Source organism: Nelusetta ayraudi, unplaced genomic scaffold, assembly GCF_046127955.1.
Source record: "Nelusetta ayraudi isolate G7.1 ecotype Tasmania unplaced genomic scaffold, CSIRO-AGI_Nayr_v1 ptg000257l, whole genome shotgun sequence".
Lineage (NCBI taxonomy): Eukaryota > Metazoa > Chordata > Actinopteri > Tetraodontiformes > Monacanthidae > Nelusetta > Nelusetta ayraudi.
Genome location: NW_027466306.1, coordinates 145,001 through 167,853, shown reverse-complemented (window position 1 = coordinate 167,853; position 22,853 = coordinate 145,001). Strand labels below are relative to the sequence as shown.

General features: G+C 51.9%; 1 protein-coding gene across 1 annotated transcript in view; it reads left to right on the top strand.

Annotated features, from left to right (window-relative positions):
* The first annotated feature begins 1,937 nt into the window (after nucleotides 1-1,937).
* The window catches only part of galnt1 (UDP-N-acetyl-alpha-D-galactosamine:polypeptide N-acetylgalactosaminyltransferase 1), a 34,252-nt gene continuing 13,336 nt past the window's right edge, over nucleotides 1,938-22,853 (top strand). The window contains exons 1-4 of the mRNA XM_076017035.1: nucleotides 1,938-2,454; nucleotides 14,961-15,074; nucleotides 21,405-21,544; nucleotides 21,665-21,833. Coding sequence (XP_075873150.1) covers nucleotides 21,406-21,544; nucleotides 21,665-21,833 — 308 coding nt within the window. The 5' untranslated portion in view covers nucleotides 1,938-2,454; nucleotides 14,961-15,074; nucleotide 21,405. The remainder of the gene's footprint in view (nucleotides 2,455-14,960; nucleotides 15,075-21,404; nucleotides 21,545-21,664; nucleotides 21,834-22,853) is intronic.

Sequence of the window (22,853 nt, the reverse complement as noted above, 5' to 3'; positions counted from 1 at the left end):
TTTATTTTTTCCCCCTGGTGACTGACTGCGTGTGGTGCGAGAGCCAAACATGTAAAAGCCACAGCCTGAAGCAGCGTCCATTGATCTGTGTCAGCAGGCCATTGACTGGTGCTGGAAATTTGTCAATGCCTGTAATGGGGATGGATAGCTCTCACGTGTGGGTAGGTGGGCGTGTCTATACCGTGTGTGTGTGTGTGTGTGTGTGCGCGCGCGCCATTCCTTCACATTTCTGTCATTCCATCTCTTAAGTTAATTCAGGCTAGGCATCCAGAACTTGTGCAGTTTAGCCCTAAATTCAACAGAAACTTCAATTCAGTGGCGAATGTCGTGTGTGCACAGGTTGAGAGAACTCCTTTTTCCACCGTCTCAGGTGGACTTGGTCTCATAATAACGTCTAATAATTCCGATCCTGTGTCTTTAGAATGCTACCGTGGCCGCTAAGACCGACCTTTTTTTCCTCCACGGTGTCTCAAAAAACCGCTGAGTCGCTTTTCTCTTCCGCGTTCAAGGCGGTAATTATAGACGACAAAACACCCGCAGCGTTGCCATGTCGGATGACTAACGCAAGAAGCCTCGCTGTGAGGGGGAAGACTGCTGGTCTGCTGTCTGTCACGTGCGCAATCGCTCACAGTCATGAGCGACATTTCCCCAATTCTGCATTCCTCCGTCCCCGTCCGACCAGGTACAGCGCTGGACCACGGAAATGAGACGCGTCTCCTCGGCGACCTCATGATGTGCGACGGGAGTTTGGCAAGTGATGTTGTTGGCATAAAACAATTTGCATGCATAACTCGACCAAAGTGGGCCGCCAGGAATCCTTGTCCGGTAATAGCCTCCCTCGATCTCTGGCGGCCCTGCACAGGTAACTTGATTGGCAATCAGAAGAAGACGGCAAGAAAAAAAAAAAAAAAAAAAGATAGCAAATGAAGAAAATGAACTCCATCAGCCGTCCCCTCCTGGCACTGGCATTCCCAGGCGCCTCTTGTCTTGTGGAATACATGGTGACACAAAAGGGATTATGCTCCCCCGATAAAGGATTTAATACACACAAAAATAAATAATCAATACTGTGGTGACGTTTTGTTAACAGAGTGACTAACTGAGATTTGCCCACTTGGTTTCCATTGTTTTTGGTCTACTTTCCCAAACTATTGAGACCCATGACTGTTGACCATTGTTAGGTGTTTTCACCTGACTGAGTATTTAAAGGCTTTTCAGTGGCATCCAGTCACAAGGAAATGTTTTGCAACCAGTGATAATACTAATGCCTGTTTGCGACAACCTGTTTTTTCTTATGGCAGCCAAAGGTGAAAGCGCAGTACCCAGAACGGAGACACCTTCTGGACTACAGTGCAACAGTATTGCACTTTATTTTATTTATTTTTTTACAAGAGGACTAGCGCTTTGGCTATGGGATTAACGACAGTTGTTGTTGTTGTTTTTAGCAGGAGGAGTTACTCAACTAAAACATACATCCGCCTTTTTATTTAATTTCTTGACAAAATATTTTTACAAATTTGGTATTTATTTTGGTTTTATTTCGAAAAACGTCCACTTTTGACTTTTGGTGATGTTTTTGAGAAGAAGTACGGATCGTGAAAACTTTGCCGTCTTTTCTCTTCTGTCAGGCTGCGTGGTTGTTCCTGATGATTGACAACGTTTGCCTTTCTAACGATATCCCGTCTCCACTTTGTCTTCAACAGTAAGAGCAGCCACGTTGAAGACCACGCTGCTCCGCAGTTGACTAAATGTTTGGTCTGGACACAGTTGTGTTGTTTTGTGTTTCTATTTTTTTCTATTTTTGGATCGTGTGTGAGACGATGTGAGCGACGGACTCGTGCGCTGTTGATCTTCCAGTGATGCGTTTGCTCCTCGCACACATCTGCAACCCCCCCCCCCTCTCTCTCTCCGCCTGTCACACGCACACATGCACGCCGCTCACGCACGCACACCCAGGCCAGGCAGAGGCAGCGCGTCCGCCCGGAGAGTGAAGCCCGCACCGCAGAGCTGCGCTGCCGCCTCCACCGCCCTCACAGTCGCGGTGTCTCCCCCTCACCCACCCGTCCGTCCCCCCCGAATGGATGTTTGTCCGCCCTGAGCCCGTCCCCTTGGTGCTGGGCGGTTCTCCCTCAGCCGCCGGGGCTCCGCGGGAGAAAACGCCTAATCTCGGACTTGCTTTTCGGGTTCCGAGTTGGCCTCGACGCCACAGAGAAGGAGGACCACACTCATCCACCTCCTCCTCCTCCTCCTCCTCCAGCAGCCAGCCGTTAGCTTGTTAGCTAGCATAGCCCGCTAACTTGCACTGTGTGTGTCGGTCGGCGTCAGTTGTGTCCCCCCCTCCCTCCTAGCCTCGCCTGGCCTGGCCTGGCCTGGCCTTCGCTCTCTCTTCCTCCCCGAGGCGGCGGACCGGACCGGAGCGGACCGGACCGGACCGGGGAGCCTCGACGTTCGGAGGTGAGTAGCGACTATCGCGCGGGGAGCGCTAGTGGTTTGGTTGGAGCCGCTGTCAGCCGTTATCTCGCAGCAGAGTGGCGGCGCTACGGCAGAGAGAGCCGAGTCTTGTTGACAGAAGCAGCCAAGCAACGAGGATGTGATGCGAGGCACCGTTAAACAAACCAAACATTTCACTCGGCCGCCACCAAAAAAAAGACGACTTTTCCACCTTCACGCAGCGACTCTGACCAGAACTGATGGTTCGGCTTCTCTGCCAGCACACGCGGCTCTCTGAGGCGGGGGGAATTCTGTGGCGAGGCGTCTCAATTTTTTTTTTTTTTTTTTTGGTTTGTTTGTTTGTTTATTTATTTAGTTATTTATTTTTATTTTTATTTTTTTAGCACGTACAGCGTGAAGGCTGACTGCTGATGTGTCGTCTGCCGGGGATCACACTGTGTCACCGCATCTGACTACTGCGGCCACTTTGGGTTCGTTCGAACGACCTCGGCGGCACTCGACGACAGTTGACAGCATCCCTGTGTGTGCGTGTGTGTGTGTGTGTGTGTGTGTGTGTGTGTGTGTGTGTGTGTTTGGGGGTGGGGGGGAACTATCTCAGTGTTCGGACGAGCCGTTCAAAGTTGAGCTCAGCGGTGATTCACTGGGACTGTTGGCGTTGCTCTTCTTCTTCCTCTCTTCCTCCCCCCCTCTCTCTCTCTCTCTTCCGCTCTCTCTCTCTCTCTCTCTCTCTCTCTCCCCACACTGAACGTCTCTGAGCTTTTCGGCCTTGCATCACTCAGTCTGGTCGGCAGGACTGGCAGCAAATGTTTAACTTCTGCCGAGACACCGCCACCGTCTTCCGGATCCTGGTGCTGCTTTGAAGGAGGAAGCCAGAACCTGACGGCCTGCTCTCAAACATGGAGGCAGTCAGTCGAAGTGAATCCACTCACGCACTCATTTCTCTTGAGCTTGATAGAAACGTGTGAGGCCCTTGACGTGTGTGTGTGTGTGTGTGTGTGTGTGATTGCCAGGAGAGCCCGTGGTGCTGCAATTCTCTCCAGATGAGAATGAAAAGATGTTTTTTTGGGGGGGGGGATGGGGAATCCTGCTGCCTGTGAAGACGCTTGATTGACAAGCAACCAATTAAATTGATGGAGTGTGATTTCTTCCAGGGCCACGGTGGAGACGGGAGGGGGTGGGGGGGTGGGAGTGTCTCTGTACCCAGGCGTGCGTGCCTGTACGCTGCCACTGGACTGTAGGACGTGCGCAGCAGGTGAATTCCCGCCGCTACCCGTGGTCCTCGGTGTTTGTCAGCGTTGGGCGAGTTGGCCGCTGTGATCGCCCGCGTCAAAATGAAAGCGCCGGCCCTCCAGCTTTGCTCTTGGGAAACGGTTGTCGCCTTGTGAGTTGTGTTGCAACGTAACCCCGGCGTGCCGCGTTCGGGACTTCACCCCCGGACCGCTGGAATTTTGTGGAGGCATGGCTGGCTGAGCGGCGTCCAGAGGAAATGAATCATGTTCCTCCTCAAGGCCGTGGACTCGGCATGATGTGCTTCCTGCTCTGCGTATGTTGGCCCGTGTGCTGGAGCGCCTGCAGATGGTGCCTTGCTTTGTCCATGAGTCCACTCTGCTCTTCTGTTTGGAAGAGACCCGATTAGATTCTTATTTGTTTACTTTTGTTAACTGTTGAGATTTGGAACGTTGTGTAAGATCTTCTGGGCCGTTGCGAGACTTCTGCTGTGTCTCAATCCAGGCTCTGCATCCTTCCAAGGCTGCGTTTGACAGGAAGTTGCGTCCTAGCACTGCGTGAAGGCTCCTCCCACTTCCCAAAAGTCAGAAGGACGCTCCGAATGCGTGCTTGGAATGCGTCCTACTGTTAGCCCATTCCAAGGCTGCAGCGCTACTATCCTTCACCTCCTTCTGTATCCCAGGATGCTTTGCCTGCTGCTGCAAAGCATCCTGGGAAGTCGGCTGAAATTAGCGCAATCTACTGGCAAAGACACCACGTATAAATTTAAGTATCGAAATTTCACATCAAATATTCAGTTTTTAACGCAGGGTTTTTACTGATTTGAACATCCAACGCCATCGTTAGCTGGTGAACCAATGGTTAGCTTGATGCTATGAAAACGTCACTTCCTGGGTTGGCCAGCAGGAGGGAACGGCGGTGACGCAACCAGGAAATACGCCCAAGGCTAGACCGTCCCGTGTGGTTACCAGGGAGGCGGGTTTGGGTCGGTCTTTCTGGGCCGGGTCCTTGGGAGGACGCTTCCTTCAGATGGAGGATGCTTCCTTCAGATGGAGGACGCTTCCTTCCAAGGATGCAGAGCCTGGGTTGAGACACAGCCACTGTCTCCAGACTGTCAAGACTACAGTGAGTTCACCTTTGAAACGCAGACCGTCAGCATGTACTGGGCTAAAGTGAGCGTGACACCAAGGTTGGAGCTCATTCAGCGGTCGTGTGTGGTTTGTGAACGGTGTGCCAGCATTCATGTCTTGTTTTGTCACCAAAAAATCATTTAATTTCCAAAAATATCCCCCAGATCTTCCCACACTTTGTCCCTTAAAGATTAAAAATTCAAACTGGTGGTGGAGGACTAACAGCGTCGTCCGTTCTGTCTTCAGCATCGATGTTTGTCAGCTTGTGTGTTTTGTCACCGATGGTGGCCCTGCAGCATTTATTGCCCTGAGCCCGGTTTGGGACAATAGTCCTATTCTGACCGGTGTCTCCGGAGGGAGGCAGCAGCAGCATTCGGCATTCCCGGCACTCTGTGTGCCAGCACAAAGCTCGGTTTGGGATTGGGTTTCCACAGCCACCTGGAGGTCCGAGCACAGGAATGCCATTGTTCCTCCTTCCAGTCTATGACCGGATCAGACACACATGCAAATGCGCACATACTCATAAACCGTCCCGTGCATATCCAAACAGTTATGACACCGTCGGCCGCAGGAAGGCCCCCGGAACACACAGAGCTCTGTTTTGAAAGTGAAACGGCGCTGGCCACGGTGCCCTGACGTGAGCAGCACAGCGCCGTGTTGCTGTTCCAAGTTGCTGGTCAGTCAAAGAACTGAAAAAAAAAACAAAACAAAAACATGCACTTTCAAGTTATTAAGGTAATAGAGCAAGTTTATGAGCCATGTGCCTGCAATAATGTCTTGTTTTGTGGTGAAAGTGACCTCATTTCTGAACATGGAACCACGATTTTCTTTTTTCATCTTTTATGAAAGTAGTAGAAGTTTGTCATCCGTTCAACAGGAAGTTGCTGGAGGCCCCAAGGCCCCACCCCCACCTCCCCCGTCCCCCGTCCATGTCGCCGAAGTCAAACGGGAGAATAATTTGATTGCTCAAGTCATCCATTGTGCCGATGTCCATCATCTGTTTGTCTGGACCGTGTGGTGAGTGACGGAGAGCTCGGCACTCTCACCTGAAGCCGTTGCCAGGGGGGGGGCGAAACCCCTGCGTCCGACTCTAATACCTCAAGCGTGTTTGCACCCAAACAGGGATTCCAGTGTGTGCGCGGCCACGCTGTGAATGAAAGCACCGGCAGTGTTTGCCATTGCTCAATGACAGTTTGCCCCCTAGTGGTAAAGTCAACAGGAAGGCCGTCCTGAAATAGCGCGTTGACAAAAGCATTGCGTCTGATGGGAATGGGTAAGCGTGGCGGCGTGATACTGGGTGGTTGGCAGCGGTGCGGTGTGAGGATTGGCAGCTCTGTTTCCAGACGCTGAGCCCAGATTGACAGCAGGGAGCTGCACTGCAAGCTGCCAGGTGACCCCGCGCCTAACGTTGCGCCTGCCGTTGCCATCAAGCAACCCATTCACACGCATACAGTGGTGTGTTCCTCTCCTGCTTTTGAACCAAGTTTGGCTGTTTGGCCTGTTTTGACGGAGAGGAGGCCGACCAGTGGAGGGCGACCAGACTGCACGATCTGTGGCCTTGGTGTCCTTTTCTGTTATTATAAAGCCACGGTGTGGAAAGTGCAGCAGCAGCAGCAGCAGCAGCAGCAGCAGCTTGAGCTCATTTGAATCACTACAAAGGCCCTCTTTGTTTTTTCGCCATTTATGGGATTCAATACATTTCCAATGTCTTCCCATCCAAGCTGAATGTACTTTGAATTCTGGAGAGGGTTATCAGCCCATGAATGGATTAACGGCGTTTAGCCTGAAAATGTTTTTTTTCATTTATTTTTTTTTTGGTCATCTTTGACGCTCACTAGTAGGCTTTTGGCAAGCGGCATCCAGTGTCCATCGACCCAGCTGAAGCCATGTTGTGGGATTATCATCCACAGAGGCGTGAAGCCATCATGCAGACAGGAGCGTCTGGGGCTCTGCTTCTTCAGCACGACAACGTCCCAATGTTCTCAACATTCCAACACACACGTCTTTCATCCTCATCGGGTTTAACTTCACCTTGTGGCCATTTCAAGGTTTGAGCTTGAAACTGTAATTACTCAACAGACATAAATAAATAAATAAATAAATAAATGAAGGATAAAAGAGGATGAATGAGAGGGGAAAAGCCATCCGCTGTCGTGTTCCCTCGAACCTCCTCGGCTTGAAGAGAGGAAGTGTGTGTGTGTGTGTGTGTGTGTGTGTGTGTGTGTGTGTGTGTGTGTGTGTGTCCCCTCTAGCTTTTCACAGGGTCACATTAGGGATAGAGTTACCCAGAAGTGGGTCAGCCAATGCCCATAAGGCGGTCTTGCCAGCTCTATGCTGCCCCCTGAGGCCTGAAAAGCAGCTTAAGGCCAACGCAACTGCACCCAGCCCTCGCCGTGTGCAGCAGTGTGCAGTGTGTGTCTGTGCTCAGCGTGTGCACTCGCCCTGTTTGTGGGCGTTACTCGCTTGTTGCGTTGGCACTCGTCGCCGCCGTGGAGCCGAGTCCTCGCCGTGTTTGTCCCTACGCTGCGATAATCCTGCCCCCCCCACCTCCCCCGCTCTGTTCTTTGTCACTTGCGTCCTTATCAGCGGCTTTGTTGGAACTTGGAATCCGGTGAAGTTGCACAGAGAACGGCTGCCCGCCAGGGTCTGGCTGTGCGCTCTTCTGGTCTTTGGTGGCTTCATGAGAAGCGAAGAGGATTCCTCCCCGTGTCCAGCAGAGGTTCCGTCCGACCGAGGACTTGCGTGGCGTTTGTCCTCGCGGCACACAAGCCAAGTGTGACTCGCTGTGGCAGCGATGGCACTCGGTGTGTGGACGTCGGCCTCTCGCTGTCTGTGCGGTTGGCAAACACACGAGGAAGGTGTGGATGGTTAGCGGCCAACGCTCTTCTCTATTTATTAAAGTGCCTCGGCCTCATCGCGCTGCGGACCGCGTCGCCACAGAGCAGGCAGTGTACTGCAGCGTTGGTCTGGTCCGAGATGAAGAGCTTGGACTGACTGGAAGGCCGCAAACCGCACCGTGGCCGCGCTGATGGTGCACGTTTGGTTTTTGTCGCCGTGAAGACGGAACCAACGAGACCTCGTCCAGACCGGAGAGCGCGGAGAGCAGCGCAAGACTGCAGGCATCACAGAAAAATAACAAGCAAACTGAAAAAACATGAGCAGAATCTTTAGATTGCAGTTTGCCTCTGACTGGAGCAGCGACGTCTCTTCTCAGCAAGGCCTCTTTCAATCGTTGCCTTCCGCATTTTGCTGCTCTGCAACTGTTTTCAGCCATTTTCAAAAAAAACAACGTTGCTTCATAAAATTCAAAAAAATCAATGAACTGGGAATAAGGGGTGACAGGCTGTCACTCTGGGCGCCACCACCAGAGGGACACGCGGCAGCGGCTGGATTCTTTCCTGTTATTACGGCGTTATTACAGTGTTGGCTGAGTCTCCACTGGTCCGGATCTAAGACCCCGGTCCCGGTCCAACCTGGAGGACTGCGCCACTGGCGGCAGTATTGTATCAGGTTTTCTCTTGAAGCTCCTGCCTGTGTGCTCCAAGGTTTTCTCAGGATGTTTCTAGCAGTGTGTTTGCTTGAGTGGGACTCCAGTGGCTCGGCAACTGGGCTCGTGTTGGCCTTCAACCCAGCGCCGCCATGCTTCTGCTCCCCTTATAAATGAAGCCTGTGTGTGTGTGTGTGTGTGTGTGTGTGTGGCTGCTGCTTTGAACACCTGAGCAGAGTGAAGTAACCGAGCCCGACGCCGCCTCCACCTGCTTGGCCCGGAGGAATCCTAGACCGGCTCCCCAGGGTGCTGCAGGGTCCAGAGTAGCACCTGTTTCATTCCCGCCATCGCACCTGACTCCTGGTTTCCACGGTGAGCTCAGCGCTGCTTGGCCACACCCCCTCGCAGGAAGCGAACGTGTCCACTCTTTGCTGACTCCTGCACCAAACGGTGGGGGCGTGGCTTCCACCCCGGCGTCTCCGGCCTGGGATTCATTCTGCCCCGTTCCTGTTTTCGACCGTGCGCCATCTGTTTGCGTGTCGCTTGTAACCGCCCGCAGTTTGGCAGTTTTGCTCTCACTTCCTGCGACGCCGCTGTAACGGAATCAACGTTTCCTCAAAACTTTCATTCATGTGCTTGTGCGGGCCAGCCAGCGTGGCCTCGTCGGTCAGAGGGCTCGGTGTGAGCAGAATGAAAGACAAACAGTCTCTTCTTTCCTTCGGTCGCAGTGGGAACAAGCCAGAACAAACCCACTGTCAGGATCCCCACTCTCCCCTTCACGGCTCTCTTTGGCTGAACACGTTACCCAAGATGCAACGCTGTCTCTCTTTTTATACACGTCTCTTTGAAGAAGAGAAAGGTGTTACTACGCCGCCGGAGGTGTGACTCGCACTTTCAACGTGCCAGAATCGTTCTTGCGCAGCGTCGAAATGTGACGCTGCGCAAGACGCACGGCCCCGTGAGGGAAGTAAGCGTCTGTCAGCGGTGCGCTGGAGGGAAGTTCAGCCTGCACAAACCAGGAAGTGTGAAACCAGAGCAGGCCAAGATATAGAAGGACCCTCGCTGTGTGTGTGTGTGTGTGTGTGTGTGTGTGTGTGTGTGTGTGTGTGTGTGTGTGTGTGTGTGTGTGTGTGTGTGTGTGTGTGTGTGTGTGTGTGTGTGTGTGTGTGTGTGAGGTCAGTGTGCAGTGACACTGCAGTGGGCTGCTCCTCACTGATAGGCCTCTCCAGAGTCTCTCCTGGCTGATCAGCCACTCCAGTCACTCAGTGGCTGTGTCTCAGTCCAGGCTCTGCATCCTTCCAACGCTGCATTTATTTGAAAGGAAGTTGCGTCATAGCACTGCGTGAAGGCTCCTCCAACTTCCCTAAAGTCAGAAGGGCTGAAATTAGCGCCATCTACTGGCAAAGACACCACGTATAAATTGAAGTATTGAAATTTCACGTCAAATATTCAGTTTTTAACGCAGGGTTTTTACTGATTTGAACATCCAACGCCATCGTTAGCTGGTGAACCAACGGTTAGCTTGATGCTATGAAAACGTCACTTCCTGGGTTGGCCAGCAGGGGGGAACGGCGGTGACGCAACCAGGAAATACGCCCAAGGCTAGACCGTCCCGTGTGGGTACCGGGGAGGCGGGGTTTGGGTCGGTCTTTCTGGGCCGGGTCCTTGGGAGGACGCTTCCTTCAGACGGAGGACGCTTCCTTCAGACGGAGGACGCTTCCTTCCAAGGATGCAGAGCCTGGATTGAGACACAGCCTTGTTGTTTGCTGAGTGCATGCATGTCCTGTGTATTTCTATCTATATTTCTATGGGCCGCACGCATCCTGCATGTTTTCTTTTGTTTTTTTTTAGCGTAATTTCTTAAATGCTGTGTGACAATTGGCAAAGAGACAATTGCATGCAGACATCCTTATGTTACAAAGTAAATAAATCGAATGAATTATACTATTAATAATAATAATAATAATAATCTTTTCATTTGGTCTTTCCCTTGCTGCTCTGGCTGCATCATCACAACATTTCCTCTGCCACATTTGCAGGGTTGCGCCGTTTCTTCACTCCTCCACAGCTGGAGCTGATGTCCACCTCATGAGTGGTGACGTGCAAGTGGTTCCTCTACCCCAAAGTGCAGCGTAGTCACTCCAGAACTGAGACACTCTGACAGATGAGAGCAGTTTGGAACATCCAGTCTCGGGATTGTTAATCGTAGCCGTGTTTGCACATTCCGTGTGCGGCCGTGCATGCTCCCCTCGTGAGATCTCCTCAGATTGTCGTCTTTGAAGCTGCCCAATGGGACTTGGGGGCAGATCAGCCATCAGACACGCCCAGTTCTCCAGAAAGAGGGCGGCAAAAGCCGACGTTTCCAGATCTGCACCCTCCACTCAAATGTGAGCATTCCAGACCGAGCGTGGACCTGCTGCTGGGGGTCCGCAGGGGGCGCAGCGTCGGAGGAGATGAGAGTGGCCTGCTCATGAGACTGGACGCTCCAGGTTAGCGGTGCCTGCGGCTCCTAGTGGAGTCCTCCAGTGTCCAATGAGCTGGAGACCACACCACCAAAGCTGATTGGAGCTGGTGGAGTGTGACTAGGTGTGTGTGTGTGTGTGTGTGTGAGTGACTATTGACCCCCTGATGAAGCTGCTTAAATGAAGTATCGACGGAGTTTGTCGTCGTCGTAGTAGCAACACGCGTGGATGTGGGAACAGCTGCTGGTCCAGTTGGTTTGCTTGTTTGTCTTTAATGCGGTCTAATGGATCCGAGTGCCAACACTGAAGCAGGAAGGAAGTCTTCCATGCCCCTCGTGCAGCTGACAGGTACAGGTACAGGTACAGGTACAGGTACAGGTACATACGCTTTCATTCATGCATTTATGGGCAGTATGTTAAACTTTCACCAACGTCAAAACTCACAGAACAATCCAAATCTGACACAATGGGACCTTCCAGTATGTACAGTAGTACTGTTTCATTTGACTGTATGCTCGGCACAGCTGGCGCTGGCGCCCTCACGGTTCTGGTTAGGCAAATGATAGCTGTTGCAGTGAAAGTTCCACACAGGCTCATCATTAAACTGGCCCGTGCAAATATTTACCAGCAGCAGTTGGAAGGCCAGCGTGCGTAAAAGCGTCTCCAGAACCAGCACTTTGTCACCGCGCCGCAAACGAAGGAGAAGGCACGGCGGCTGGAGCGCCCGCCAATCCAATCCCCGCCCACCCCCACCATGCGCACTGCGCTCCAAGGCTCCGATCCTGTTTGCTACTGGTGAGCCTGGGAACAAGCCAGCGGCCTCCAGCTGTCACCAGGGCCGCACACGGGCAGATGAATCGATGGGAAACGTCCCTGAATGTGTTGTGCGTAATGGCAGGATGCAGCAGACAGGCGGTGGCGCTGGCGAGCCCCCCGGCGGCTCCTCGCTGCTCTTTATAAACAGGAAGCTGATCTTTCGCCGGCTCCTCCCCTCTCGTCCGTCCCCTGGCACCCTCCTCTTCCTCTTCTTACCCCCCCCCCGCACCCGCAGTCCATCTAGAGAGTGACAGGCCTCTCGGCAGGGCGTTGCATCCCAGCTGCATCTGACGCTGTGGCGGCGGCGCTGGCGCTGGCGCTGGCACTGGCACGCTCACTCGGGGGATGGAAGCGGACGCCTCTCACCCATATCTCTGCCTCCCGCTCTCTATTTCTGCTCGTTCCTGTTTTCCTTCCGCGGGTTTTCCTCGGAAAAAGGCTGTCAGAGCACCGTGAGCTACGGCCGCGCTCGCCTCTGATGTTTTTGTTTGTTGCCTTTTTCCTCTTCGTCCCAGTTTAGCCGGGACGTCAGGAGCGCAGGTGCGTGCCGCTCGGGGGCCCTTTCCTTCCCCGCGCAGTTACTCTGAAGCGGCGGGAGGAAGAGGAGGCCGCTGGGAGGAGGGGATGGGGCCGGGATCCACGTTTGACCCACGGGAGAGTGTGGGGTATCCACGTCACCTTTGAACTCCCTGCAGCGAAGCACTTCCTGCAATCAAAGTTGAGCAACTCCTGCAGAGAGCAGGCAGAAACTTCCCCACTTCACCTACCGGCACTCACACGCACATGTAGCCCGAGCCTAGGGTTGGGCCATTTTGGTCAAAATCCAGATTTTTTTTTTTTTTTTTTTCTCTGAAAACTCAATTTTTTGGGGGGGGGTTAAATATGCTACAAAAAACACGTGTTGTGTGCGACTTTGGAAAAATAATTTAGCAGGTAGTGGTGAGGGCAGCAAACAGAACCACTTCCTGGTGTTAACGCCTGCTGTGGCTAGCGAGTGCAGACACCCCGCTGGGTTTGGTGCGTGGACACGGAACTCAATGCCGATTGCTTCCGCGACGTCCCGCGTCCAAAAACACGGTGTCATCCCGCTAATTTTAGTGCAACAGAGGCTTAAATGAACCCCACCCATCTTATCTCACTGTGTCTTCACTCTGGCTGCTGAGCCAGGAGGACTGGAGCGGCGAGGCTCGGCCACGCTCGGTGTGTTCGCACTGAGCTCGGGGGGGGGGGATTGTGAGGAGCTGATTTGACCGTCCCTCTCACTTTAGCTCAGCACGCCAGCCGCCGCTAAATTGTCTGCAGCCGAGCTCGTTTGGGAGCGCCTCGACCTCCTCTGGCTCCCGTCCCGATTCCTAAGCCCTCGCTGCAAACGGCCAATTTAAAGCTGGCGCGCGTTGACTTCCACGCTGTAAACAACGTGACGAGCGGTGCATACGTGACAGCAAAGCTACTGCGGCTCAGTGTGAGCAGCAAACAGCTTCATCACCCACTGGTGTTTGTTGTTGCTCTTCAGTTCCGCAGTGCCAGCAGGGTCCTGAGGCGTGTTGGCTTGGGGCTTTTCAAATGTTTGGTCTGGCTTTGAAAAACAGCATTGTTCTCGCGGCACATGATGGCCCGCTCAAGGGTGGAGTCAGTATCAGAATCAGAAGGTCCTTATTGTCATTGTACAAAGTGCGATCCTTGCAGTTCCATTCGTTCATCAAAAGAACGTTCCAGGACAAACTGAACCACATCATCAACAGAACAACAAGGTGTCGGGGAACACGTGTGACCCTGCATCAGTGCCACTCGGGTGCATCAGACATATCACGGAAGAGATTCTGCACAGCTCCTTTGGATCCTTGGGGGAAACCCAGTGACAAGGATGGTCAGTGTTATTCTGGATAGCCAGCTGGTACCTTCAGAGCGAAGACCTCGGAATCAGCGGAAGCAAAGCAGGCCTTCCACTCTGCGACACGACGGCCGGACTCCACCGTCTCAGAACCTCAAGTCTCAGAACCTCAAGTCTCAGAACCTCAAGTCTCAGAACCTCAAGTCTCAGCTGCACCGTTCATCCCATTGAAACCTCCACTCGAGGGAGAGAAAGGCATGAAACGAGCCGCCGTGTGTGGCACACACACACACACACACACACACACACACACACACACACACACACACACACACACACACACACACGCATATAGAGGCTGAAGAATCCCAGTGGATCCGAATGATGACTTGGCTTTAAAGTAGGCCAAGGACCACACTGAAGGATACACACACACACACACACACACACACACGCACACACACGCAGGCACTGAGTCATATTCACTGTCGTTTTTATTCTCGGTGGATTTTTCAAAAATAGAACATTAATCCAGTGAAATGAGCAGTTGGGAGGATCTGTCAGTTGTCCGTCCTTCTGTCCCTTCAGCCCTTCAGCGTCCTGTCTCCTCCGCCTGCCTGCATGTCCTGCTGCTCCAAGGCAGTGCTCAAAGTCCTTGGCTGCGTTTGACCTTTTGGATGGGAAGACGCGGAGGCGGGGAAGACGGCACGCGGTGGATCTGGAGCGGAAGAGGAAGAGAGTCGGTGCAGCACGAGCAAAGTTGGTGGCGCTGTGGCGCCAGGGTTGTGCGTCCACCCGGAGAGACGATCAGGGGTACCAGTGCAGTTTTACAGAACAAGTGAGAGTGGATCCAACCACACTGTCCAATATGGAAACACAAGGAAAGCGGTAAAAACCTTCAACTCCCAGGCTTCAGTTTCACTGGGTCGTCTCAGACGGTGTCAAACTGTCTGTCGAGTTTGACACCGACTCAAGCGAGGACAGAATCATTCTTGGATTGCAGTCTTTGGGGAAAATGCCGTGTTGGCCGCAGTGCTTCAAGTAGCAACTGGAAAACATGGTTGTGGAGGGGGAGGGGGAGGGGGAGGAGCAGGGTGGGCTCAGCAGTAGTGGCACGTCTTGTGAAACAGGTTGAGTAGACGCTCGTGCTGTTGCCATCATTCCACCAACTGCTCCTCTCATTCAAGAGCCTTTATCTGACCTTTCTTTTTTCTTGGAGCTTTGGTTTTCGAGCCGGACGCGGCCGCTGGTCATTGGCTGGGATCCGTTGGAGGCGGGGTTCTGGAGCTCTATCAAACATGCCAATCACGTTTGTTCCAGTCCGGTTTTTCCTCGATGGCTATCGCACGTACGCCAGTAGAAAGTAAAAGAGCTAAATTCGAACTTCCTGTGGCTGTCGCAGTGTCGCAAGTGAAACCTTTTCCACCTTGCATCCTCCAATCCCCTCGCGGTATTTGACATGTCGAAGCTGATTGGTGGGACGACTTGAAAAAGAGAAAAAGCTGTCTTCTGACCAACGACTTTTGTGGTTTGTGTCTCCTTTTCTCTTGTTGCAGGAGCATGTTTGAGTGACGAGCGGAGGAGGAAGTGGGATCTTTGACGCTCCGCCCATCTGCTGGTGGAGCTCCTGTACATCTGACCCAAAGACCCCTGAAGATCCCCCTGGACAGGTATGAGTGTAAGATTGATGAGCCTGTTTGAAGTGAACTGCTAGTTTAGACCTCAGTGCAACGTGTCATTTGCAACTTTAAATGGCTCGAAGAAGAAGAAGAAGAAAGAAAAAACCAACTCTCTGTGCAGACAATAAGCCAGCTCTTGTTTGTGACTTTGAGTCAAGGCCCTATTTAATGAACTCCCAGAATGCGGTGGTTGGTGGCAGAGACGGTCATTAAATAGAACCACAGAAGTTTGAGGGGAAAAAAAGCACTAGGCAGCCAGATGGACTGCGAACTACAAAGCCCACAGGACTAAACATCTGCAAGAAATACACTGGCAGTCAGTCAATCTCTCAGGCAGCGTTACAATCATACCAGCATCTCCAGCTCTGGGCTGAAAGAGATGCCTGAAGATGAAGGCTTTCGTCGTTTTACTCAGATGTAGGTTGTTTCATTGAAAAGATTTCATGATGCTCAGCTTCTGTCCTTCAATGTACCTGCGTGGAAATGGAGCCCAGGAGGTGGCGAGGCACGTTCAAGCCGAGAACCATCACAGCAACGTCACATGACTTGATGATGGAGGGAAATAGGTTGCAGAACAACCTGTAAATGGAATAATAGCTGCATGTTTTGAAGCTGAGGTCACTCGCTGAAGAACGTCGGTACCCTCAAGACATTCGTGACGCTCGAGAAGAGAATAGGAACGTGCTGCAAGTCTTGGAGTTTGGAGTCTTATTTTCCTCTCAGATGAATCAATGCAGCTTTAAGTATAATGTGTTTTAAAATCACACCTCCCCCACCTTTGTAGAATGTAACGGTGCAGAAGAAAAGTAACACAACCACTGGCGCACACTTAGCAATTGACCACTCCCAAACAGGACTTGTTCAGGAAGTCACGGGACGTGACGGTAAAACTCCAAGTGTCAAAGACAGTGAAGTGGAAGCGCTGCATTGTGTCCCGCTCTGACATTTGTATCAGAAATAAAGTCAAAGCGTGCCGTTAAACTCCTGCCGCGGTGCCAGAGCTCTGCAAAGGCCGGTGCGGTTGCCACAAAACCTACCAACTTCATTTGTGTGTCCGTCGCAGGGCATTAAAGGTGATCGTTAAAGACGATCGTGAAGATCAAAGTTCCGCCAACCTGGGAAGCAAGCCTGGGCTGCGGGTTAAACCCTCGTGTCCAAGCCGAGCGGCTGGAGTTTATGGCGTGTCTGTGTGTCGTTAACAAGGTCAAAGGCTGAATCCTCTCTGGCCTCCGAGGTTGTTTTGCTGACAAGTCTTCCCTCCGCCGCACCACAAGTGCCTGTTGATTGGTTCAAGCGTGGGCTTTCTTTCGAGGTCGGCCTATCAGAGGCAGCGTTTGTATTCGGCCGGATGCCACGCAAACACACAGGAGTGAAAACTAGCAATAAAAGCCACCGTGCTGACGAGGCACTGTGCTAGCGTAGCTGTTTCAACACACTACCGTCCACACCACTGCGTCATCGCTCATGGCGGTTGATTGCATCAATGCCTTGCTTGGCCAGTGTGTCGTCTGCTGCCGCCGTGCAAACAGTCGCACCCTCCCATCCCCAGAGCCGCCGCGGTGACAGTAATGCGTATTGATTCTGGCCTAAACAAAGTTTTGGAGTGATCGGAGGTTGAATCGAGTCATTTAACTTTGCGCCTGTGCCAAGTTTCACCATTGGAATTCAATTCCAGCCCAGACTTTGTGCTCTTCTGACATTTTACCAGCAGTTTAAAACCTTCCTTCTGGGTGTTCGTCTGTGCTCGTCCCGCCCTCTCTTCATAACGACGCTAGAGCAAAATTCAATGCATCATATTTCAGTGAATCGGTTATTCGTGTATCATAGCCACTGTCAGACCTTGAGTTCAGTGGGCAGAGCCAACACCTGGCTGGAGGTGCAGTGTATTTTGCTGCCCTCTGTGACATCACAACAGGCCAATCTCCAGAAGTGCACGTTTTAGCACAATCTCTGAAACATGCAAAAAAAAACACAAAAACAAAAAGAGTTAAAAGCAATGAGTGAACGAATCTTTCCCAGAGGGTTGGGGTCAGAGTTGATTGACAGGGAACAGACGGGTATTGTTCATAAAAGTGACCCTCGCTCCACCAACCGCTGCACCTACTGAACTGCCACAAGCCGCCAATGTACATACAGTATGAATAGACGTATGTCCTAGTTCACAAGGCATTGTTTCCAAAAAAAAAATAAAGCTCCTCTGTGTCCCAGTCCCGGCCGGACCGGCCATTCTTCCTCCCTGGCTCCACTTTAAGCTCTTCAGTGAGAGAGAGACAGAGAGACAGAGAGAGAGAGAGCGTTGTCCTGGAAACTGTTGAGCTTCATCAAGATGCCGTGACCCAAGGACGGCGTGCACACTCGATGAGCACCCTGGCTTTTCTCAGTGTAGATGCTCCAGCTGTGGGCACTGCAAACCAGGATACCTCGCCCAGCCTCTTCTTGCTTGGTTTATTTGGGGACACAAGCATTCAACCTAAAGACCAAGCGCTCTGCTGTCAGGCAGCTGGATTGTCCATCCTGGGCTTCCTTAGAAATATGGCGGTGCAAGATGGCCGCTAACTGGGAGCTAGACCCTTGAAAAACAAATGACTTCTATTGTACTGTGAGTAGACACTTTTATTCATATATATACCGGCAGTACATTAAGCATTAAGCCATTTTCCAATATAAAAATAAATCAGGCCAAATTTTACACACTGGCCCTTTAAATACAGATCCGGTCAGATCTCCATTCTGTACCATGAACAACAAACTAAAGAACCTGCCTGGGCAGCCGATGCCGACTGTATTTCTATCTATGATGCCTCCTGGCTGTAGTTCAGCTGATGGCAACCAGTTGATCTCCTCCTCCGTGGCAGCGCGGCTGCTCCAGCCAGGGAACCAGGGCCAAGCGGACCCGTGCCTGCGCTGCTGCCACCAATTGGGGCTTTAGTCGTGTGACTCCACGGAGGTCAAGCCAGGTCAATACGGACAAACGAGAGAGGAGAGGGCCTGGAGGGCGGCGGCCGAGTCGCTGGCTCCCCCGCCTCTTCTGAAATCTCAGGAATTCCGACGAGCGTGGTTCCCAGCGGCGAGGCCGGCGCTTTGATGTCGGAGGGGAAACCTGTTTGCTTAGCGTTACTTGGCTGCATGCGCATATTTTAATGTTTTCATTTCGTCCACCATTGAGTGTCGTCAGTTTGTCCGAACCCCAAGAGCAATACGGGAAAACGGGACCACGTGAGTGTAGACAGACTGTGTTGAAGCAGGTCGATGGCACAGTGTATGGACAACAGTGCACGCGCATATATTGACGCTTCCCACCCGTCCTCCAGCTTTCATCTTGTGCAACATAGAAATAATGTCAGTGAACTCAGCAGAAACGAGGACAGTCCATCGCATCCTGGCTCACTTTGTTCCACTTGCTCCTCGTTTGTTGTCCCTCAGCGACGGAGCGTGCAGTGCGCTCCTCTTGGAGAACCTCCGACCTTCAGCAGGGATTGCAAACTGCTTGTTATTGGTGGCGTAAACGAGGGGTAGAAACTCTGTGAAGGTCTATGTAGTGCTGTAAAACAGAACCCCTACTGGCCTAGTGGTGTCCAGGGTCAGGCTGATTGCTCTGAAGTGTGTGTGGACCACAGCCAGACTGGCGGTGGGAACCAACCACACTCGCCGTTGCCACTCAATACAACATTAGAGGCCAGATTGAGCTGTTTGTCTTCACTGCATTGCACACACAAACTCTCGCTGTTGTTGCTGTTGTTGTTGGCTGAGTGACGTTAGAGAAGAACGCAGATCCGCTTCAGATAAACACGTTGCGACCACAGCAAGACGCTGAAGCGGCGGAGAGCTCCCTGGTCTGACGTCCGTGCTCATCAGGTCCTAAAGCCGGTCAGATTTAACACTGCGCTCTGCCTGAACGCCGTGGAAGCCTCTTCTTGCCGGAGCTAACCGGATCTTACTGAACTGTTGTGTCGTTTAGAGGCGAGCCCACCTCGTCTTGAGGTTCTGCTGGATCCTCTGCAGCTCTTTGACTTTTTGACTGGCAGAAGTCTTGTGAGCTTGTAACAGTCGGTGAGCTGCTCCGGCAGTGGCAGCGGGATTGGTGCCCTCCTCTCAGGGTCACTTCTGCATCTGACAACAGTAATTGGGTTTTTATCAAACTGTGCCAATTGTCTTCCCCCGGTGCTCATTATTAGTAGCTGGAGCCGCTGTTTGGAGCCATCAGATTTAAATCCCAGTGTCTCCTGATTATAAACTAGACAGATGGTTAACGCGTGAGACGATCCAGTCAAACTGAAGCCTGCGAGTCGAAGGTCTTTACCGCTTTCCCCGTGTTTCCACATGGAAGAGTGTGGTTGGATCCACTCTCACCTGTTCTGTAAAACTGCAGCAAACACACAAACAAAATAGAATCATCGTCGTCTTCTTCACCGTATTTCCATGCAATTCAAATGTTACACATACACATCCAAATGTAAAAGCTACTTAGCATTGCTATGGTTAGCAATTCTTCCAGGTAATCAAAACTTGACTCAGCGTGAAACTACGCACCCCGTCATCACCCCAACATCACTGGACAGCGATCGAGCGTGTCATGTCAGCATCTACTCACAGGCACGTAGTTTACAAATGTTGCCGTCAACAAGAGCCTGAGCCGCACACGCAAGCTCCAGTCCAGCACAACCACAGTGATGGAGTGTCAAGGGTGGAAGGAAAGTAGACCATCTGAACCGAGCCGAGCCGAGCCGAGCCAGTGTGTTGGCGAGGCTGAAACTTTTGTGCTCCTCGGGTCAGAAACGAACAAAGCCGAGGGGAGCAGACGACACTTCCCTCTTGTTTTGTGCTGCGCGCGACACTTTGTGAGACTGGAATCCTATCAGGTGGAGTTTGGAAAACGCTGCCCTGCAGTTTCCGCATCCTCCGTGGCTGCTAAGCTAAGCTAAGCTAAGCTAAGGTAAGCTAGGGCGCCGCTGCCCCTGTGCTTCCTGTGAGGGGCAGCGGGGAAATCACTGTGGCCAAATGAATTTCCTCCCCTCTGCTCGTGCTGCTGCATCTGGGGGCTGGCGGGGGGGGATTATGGAGGCAGTGAATGAGCCAAAGAGAGGGGACGGAGCTGCAGGAGTGAGGCAGAGGAGAGCAGAGGAATGTTAATGTGGCAGCGTCTGTCTCCTGCCGCCCGCTGAAGCAACACACTCAGCGTCAGCTTCTCTCTCTGCAGCCTGCCTGTGTGACCAGGCCGAGGGCGGCAGGAGAGAGAGCAGCGCTGGGCTCGTTGACCGCAGGCTGCTGGAGAACTGGGAGGTGGCCCGTGTCACCGTCTCCTCCAACATTTACTCCTTGATCTGTTCTTTATGTCGTCCATTTAGAAAGGGAAAGAAGAGGTTCATGTAAAACACAACAACGTGTTTTCCAGAGTCTAAACTGAACGGGAGCGGAAAGAAGAATCAAATCAACAGCAAAATAAACAAAATAAATAATGATGAATAAAAATAGATAAAATAGTTGCCGGCCAAGACGGTCACATTCCTTTATAGTTCCAATTTTGTAATGGAGTTTATAGCATTAATACAACAGCAAAGCTGTTTGTCAGTCACCAATGACTTTTATTGTAGTATTTCCTAAACAACCTGGCTTCAGTGCTTCCGGTTGTTCCATAAACTGATTTATTTTACAGAAACACAATTAACACAATTAAAACACCACCAATTAAGTCCTGGCGAGTCTCTGTTCCTTTGAAGTTGAATGTTGATTGATAAAGTTTGATTTAGTCACCGTGTTTAAAACATTTCCCTTCCAGTCAAAGGGTTCACTCCCTAGAAAATAAAAGTCATTTCATTTGATGAGTAAACGTTTGTAAACTGCCGTCATAACGTCCCTGTAGTTTTGTTGGTGTTTTTCTTCCTACTGGGGTGATGTTAGACAGAAGCGAAGTCGTTGTCATGCTGAGGCCTTCTCCCAGTGTGAAGGTGACCATTTGGAGCAGTGCTGATAAACAGCTGGCAGATAAGAGCCAGAGACTGGGACCCAAAGACAGATGGAAGCAGCGAGGGACTGTTGCAGAGTGTCCAGGAGGAGAGCAGACTCTGCAGAGCCTGGGAACAAACCTGGGAACAGTTCTGGGAACAAACCTGGGAACAGACCAGGGAACAGACCAGGGAACAGACCTGGGAACAGTTCTGGGATCAGACCTGGGAACAGTTCTGGGATCAGACCTGGGAACAGACCTGGGATCAGACCTGGGAACAGACCTGGGATCAGATCTGGGATCAGACCTGGGAACAAACCTGGGAACACTCCTCATCATTCACCGTCTGCTCTGCCTTCTCTGGCTCTGCTCTGCAGGATGAGGCGGTTTGCCTACTGCAAGGTGGTCCTGGCCACCTCCCTGGTGTGGGTGATGTTGGACATGTTCATTCTGCTCTACTTCAGCGAGTGCAACAAGTGTGACGACAAGAAGGAGAGAGGATTGCCGGGGAGAGCGGGTGAGTCTGAAGCGCCACGCACGCATACACACACACACACACACACACACACACACACGCCCGTCTATAACAATGTCTGCATCCAGCCAAAGGTGTAAACGGGCATTTCCTTGACTGCAGACACTGTGAGCAGGCCGCGGGATGGGCCTGGCGAGGGCGGCAAGCCCGTGGTCATTCCCAAGGAGAACCAGGAGAAGATGAAGGAGATGTTCAAGATCAACCAGTTCAACCTCATGGCCTCGGAGATGATCGCCCTCAACCGCACGCTGCCCGACGTCCGGCTGGAAGGGTGAGCGGCCTCGCTTCTCGTCTGCTCCACTGTGGCGATGAATGAACGAATGATTTTAGTTTTCAAACAAGGACGCAAAGCAACACATGGATGTGTCCACTCGACGTATTTAGACGCAGATTAAAAAGACAAGACAAAGAGAAACCGATGAATGAAGCACAGTGCATCCTGTTTGAAAAAGGTTTTTCATTTCCAATCCTTTGATAGCAACTCATCGCAGTTGATGTAACCGTGTTCTCTGTAATTCAGTCCGTTTAGAAATGTATATAAATATATAACAATTACCGTGTGATATACAATATATTGTGTTTTTTTACTTCCATCCTACACATCCTCTCCGTTCACAGCCTCCCTCAGGTCCAGATTCCTGTTGAATTCATATTGTTTGTACAACTGAGTTATGTCTTTTGAGCGGCTCAGACTTTCCACGTGAGTTCCGACACCAAGTTCACCGAGTGCGTCGGGTTCTTCCAAATACGGCGACGCCATGATGTCACCACCTCGGTGACATCATGCGAGGGCGGCGCCGCCGCCCACTCTGGGTGTCGGCAGGGAACCCGGAGGCCTGTGTCCCTCCTGACAGCCGTCGCTGTTGTTGCTGTTTGATGCGAGGGCTGCAGTTTGCCACCACAAACTACAGAGATGGACCCTGAGGCGGCGCTCTGTAGCGATCAGAAGGTCAGCAGCTTCAGAGTGCTGCCCTCCAGCAGTGCACCAACACGCCCAGGCCTGACGGAGTCCCTGTGCTGCTTGTTCTGTTATTCCCAAAAGAATCCTTCACTGGCTGTGTTTCCATCCGTCCTAGAACTGCTCCAAATCTGAGTATGGCCATAACACCTGGTGGTGGAAGCAGCACCACCTGGAGGAACCTCTCCAACACGACTCAAAGGTTTTGACTCTCATCAGGTGGTTTTTAACACGGTCATGGAAACGCAGCTGGTGACATTGAAGTGCCTGAGGAGGACACAACGTCACTGCTCAGCTGCTGCACATAGTGGCCACAAGTCAGAAAGACTTTCT